The 4849-nt window shown below is 30.9% G+C and overlaps 1 protein-coding gene and 1 pseudogene across 1 annotated transcript; both read left to right on the forward strand.

The window, feature by feature from the left end:
- Nucleotides 1-784: 784 nt before the first annotated feature.
- Nucleotides 785-1113, forward strand: AAJ76_1300003318 (hypothetical protein; annotated as a pseudogene).
- A 497-nt stretch (nucleotides 1114-1610) lies between these two features.
- On the forward strand, nucleotides 1611-1778 carry AAJ76_1300004144 (hypothetical protein; the record flags this gene model as incomplete). The annotated part of the gene is made up of 1 exon (XM_024473928.1): nucleotides 1611-1778. The coding sequence occupies one exon, from the start codon at nucleotides 1611-1613 to the stop codon at nucleotides 1776-1778; it is 168 nt and encodes a 55-aa protein (XP_024329789.1).
- Nucleotides 1779-4849: the final 3071 nt, after the last annotated feature.

Below are 4849 nucleotides of genomic sequence, written 5' to 3' on the forward strand. Positions count from 1 at the left end.
CTAACGATTTTGAAACGTTGATTCGTTTTTCTAAAAGATTTGTTTTTGATAAAAATTTGAAATTAAAAAGTGCTGACTAAAAACTCGAAAAATATTGTTTAATAAATGATTTGTGGCTATTTTTACTATTTTAAATAAATTTTTTATTTTTGTTCCCCCCAATCAGACGTTGCAACCTATTTTTTTTAAATTTCAAATTGCATACGTTTATGATCTCGTAATAACATAAAACGCATTAAATACAGAAGAATTAATGATTTTGCTCTACTGATAACAGGCAACTGGTGTTTTATAAAAAATAGATTCTGTTATGTAAAGCCACAACATGTTTCCTTGTATAAATTGGTGCCGTTAGAAACTATGTTACAAATGTGAAACTGATTATACATGAATTTTAAAAGCAATTGGTTCGTGTCTATTTGTTTTAGATTAATCTAAAACAAAAGCTATAAATAGATAAAAAATTATCGGTTCATGCAAGTTATACTCCCCCTAGGGGCGCATAACGTGCATATTTTAAAATTTTCAATTTTTTACCCTTAATGGCTTGACTAGTTGAGCTTTAGAAAGAGAAAAACGTTTATAGATCAGATATATGCGCGCCGAAAATGTTAACCGAATATTACGATAACACAACATCTTGGCTTTGCAAATGATATGTTATTTTTGTAGTGATAACATGAGAGAGAAAAGTGAAAGCGATTTTATTGGTGGTAAAGCGTTGCAGTGCGTTAATTACAACTCTTCTAAATTCAAAACGACATCCAGCGTTAGGCACAGTTCGTTTTTTTCTAAATATCGGTCGAATTTAGCAGATATATGGACGGTTATAATACTTTGGCTTGAGGATGAAAGCGTTACTAAAATTGAAAGGCATTTTAGGATTCGAAGGAGCGTGGTTATTAAATATATCATGATTTAAGATTAATCGTCGGCGAAAATTTACTGCAAGATACTCCAAAATTGGCTGGTCAAAATATATGTGCCATGTTGATGGATTATTGTTTAATCATAAGTAAAAATGTCATCGTGGAAGAATACCTAATCGGCAATTGTAAGTTTTTGGCGTCGCTAACACAGGCAATAAGCTGGCAAGGGGGTATATACAAGTGATTAAAATAGAACATCCAACGTATTATTGCCTATAATTTTGCGAATCTGTAGGCCCGGAACTATTATACATAATGATGAGTGGGCTGCACACAGAAATATTAGCGCTACTTCATCTTTTCTCCTCTACCGAATGACTACGTACAGAATTTTTTAAAGTGAACGTAGTTATTCGGAGGGGGGGGTGAAAAGATGAAGTAAAGGTAAAGGACTAAATCAGGCAGACCGATATTTTTTGATATTTTCAAAATTTGAAATTTTTTAACCCCTTAACTGACAAAACTCAAAGAGGAAGAAGAGTACCAAAAATTGGCAAGTGAAGTCAATAACCATTATAAAGTCGAAAATGTTATAAATGCGGTTCAAATACACGTAAACCGAAGGAAAAGAACAGGATTGTCTGTTCCTTTTCTGCATGTAAGTGCAGGTTCACTTGCTATAAAGGAACAATTTTTGAAAACTCGCCACTTCCTATTATTATTTTAATAAAAGTAATAGATATGTGGATTGAGAATGTTTCTTGTGATTTTATTGCCAGCATTGCAGGAATTCATAGATCTTCGGTCTTTGAAATCTGCGATAAGCTACGATCACTGGGTGTATTAGATTTATATTTAAATAAGTTTGATAAAATTGGTAAAAATAATGCGATAGTTGAAATTGACTAAAGTAAATTCGGCAGGAGAAAATACAACAGAGGTCACAGAGTAGAAGGCGTTTGGTTTGTAGGCGCCGTTGACAGAATTAACAAAAGAATCGTGCCAAGACACGTAGAAAAAAGAGACAGCTTTACTTTAACGACGTTTTGTAAAAAATAGATTAAAAAAGAAACGACTATTTATAGTGATTGCTGAAAAGACTATTCAAATCTTTCCAAGAAATTTTTAAACATCAAACTGTAAACTACTCAAAAAAATTTGTTGACAAGCAAACTAACACGCATACCAATACCATAAAGGTAACTGGGGTGGAATAAAAAGAACAATTTCAATAAGAAGCAAAGCATGGAAATTAATTGACATATACTTATTATGATTTATGTTAAAAAGAAACGAAGGAAGCAACAGTCTAAAGGTCTTATTAAAATTATTTTATTAATATTTTTTTATAAATGATTTGTTGATTTGTAAATTTAATAATTTTTTAATTATTTACTTATTATTTATTTGTTAATTGTGCATAGATTTTTAAAACTGAAAAAATTGGGGTTAAAAAATTTCAAACTTTGGAAATATAAAAAAATACCGAACAGGCCAACTTTAACCAAAGGTAAGAAAAGAATTATTTTTAAACCTTAATTATTGAAAATCTAAAGAGAAAATTTTTAATTTAACGATGATATACTACTAGAAATTCTAAGACTCTAGATTTTTTTTTGAAATCCAATTTAATAAAAAATAAAATAATTTGTTTGAGGTGTGGTGGAAGAATGAAGATTATGGTGGCTGCCACGTATATAGGCGGGTATGCTTACAGATGCTCTTCAAGACGCGCAGATCAAGGGTAAGCCTAAAGAAGGGGGCCTGAAATGGCCTCCCTGAATATAGAATTTGTAAAAATTCTTAGGAAATGTATTACTGGGTATATGATTATACCCTAGCACGGGCCATTGAATTTTGCGATTGTTCGGAGACTACCTTTATTAAAATCAAAGATTTGATTTTGCAAGTAATTTCTGAACAAGAGCCAGAAATGGTTAAATAGGTGGAGAAGGTAAAAGGGTGCAGTTTGACAAAGCTGCTATCTGTAATGGGGAGTTAATATTTAACCCATCTAGAACTCAGGACAAAAAACCCAACGTACAATGGTTGATGTGTGATATAGAAGAGAGAAATTGTAGGAATTTCGTTCTAAATCTTGTTCCAAACCGAAAAGTTCCGACAATATTAGACATGTTTGAAGAACGTGTTTTGCCCAGATCTATCATTGTTACTGATAATTATCCATCTTACCTTAGGGCTGTTGCTGAATTTGGATCTTGCCATGGGGTGGTAAACCACTCGGTTGGGGTTTGTTTTTGCTCAAAAGAAGCACATACGAACCAAATTTAAAACTCGTGGCCACATCTTAAGCATGCTTATCGAAAACGTGGCGGTATTATTAAAGGGAGAATTTATTTTGTTTTTAAATAAATGGAAGTAGAGAAAAAAATATCCAAAATAGCGATAATAAGATGCTAAAGATGGCCTTTTTTAAATTAATAAAAATATTTAGGAACCAATTTTTTAACTAATAATCTTTTAAATAAATATTTTAATTTTCTGTAATAATGAAGAGGGGAAGAAAGATGAAGTAGCGCTGAATGTCGGATTGTCCGCCATATGCACCCCGGCGAAAAAAACGCTGCAAAAAAAAAGTAAATATAATCAAATAATTTGTTTACGTACAGAAATAGTCGACAAAGTCGTTTCAAAGGCAGCTTCTTTAAATTCATCTACAAATTAAAAATTATCTAAAAATTTATTTCTGTTTTCATGTATACTCCCCTTTCGTCTTTAATTTCTAATTTTATTGTTTAAACTTTCTATATTTTGCGTATGAACGCCTTTTACTAGGTCGACAAAGTTATATTTATGGGCAATTTTTTTATAAGAATATTCAGGTGTTTGAGCAAGTTGTTTGTAAGTTTTTAATTCATCGGTGATGACGGTTGTTCCATTGCGTAATATTTCTTTAATTATCGGAATAAGCGTGCTTGCACTGCGATTAGGAACGACCTTTGCGAAGTCTTTTGACGGGGGTTCGCTGGTGTCGGGCATTGTAATGGCTTAGTCTGAATGGCGTGGCGCCCTTCCCCGGTGTGCTTGTACGTTATGAGACGTCTTGCTCCTGTCTACTTGAACTTCTACATTTAACCCGCCCAGCTTAATGGGATTATCAGTATAATGTTTCTTAATTTTTGATTTCATGGCCTTGTTTATGCGACCAATGATGTTTATAGAAATACCCAAATCTTGTACTATAACTTCGGGGGATTTTTTTAAAAGATAATATATAACTTAATGTACTTTCTGTACGGGAGTTTTAAATGCACCAATAAAAATCCCAAAAGTATGGTTTTTGTAGTTTGATAATAACAAAATGAATTGAGACAACGCCTATTAAACTTAAAGTTTGAAAAAATTGTTTTTAAGATCATTAGGAAATTGCAAAATTAACAATTCAATGTTGTTCGTATGAGTCTTTTTTGCTACAAAAATTATTGACAAATTTCATCGTTATTTGCATGAAAAAAAAATTATAAACGACTCTCTTTGCATTAGGGTATATAAATTACTTATTTTTGAGCACAAAATACGCAGATATTGAGATTGATGAAGTAGTGTATGGACAAAAACAAAAAAAATTAAAAGCTAAAACACCCAATAGTTGCATGATTTTTGGCTACCTTCGAAATTAAATTATTTCACCCTTATTTTTAAAATGTTGCATGAAGAAAAAAAAATTGAAAGCAAGAATTTAATTTCGATAAATTTTAATTAAATTCTTGTATGAAATTTTTTGTAATTCTTAAAGAAATTAAAAAACATTTTTCTCTTTAATTTAAACTTGTTTATTTATAATTTTACATTTTAGAAAAAAAATATAAAATTTAAATATTTATGACACAAAGAACATAATAATAAATCTTTTTAAGATTTGCTATTGTTTCTACATAACATAAATCACAACAAATAAACATTTACTAGCTTTTTAGTTTTATTTCGTAGGTTTATTTTTTTAAATGGGCATTCCACGT

The sequence above is a fragment of the Vairimorpha ceranae genome (genome assembly GCF_000988165.1).
Source record: "Vairimorpha ceranae strain PA08 1199 chromosome Unknown NODE_130, whole genome shotgun sequence".
Taxonomy (NCBI): Eukaryota; Fungi; Microsporidia; family Nosematidae; genus Vairimorpha; species Vairimorpha ceranae.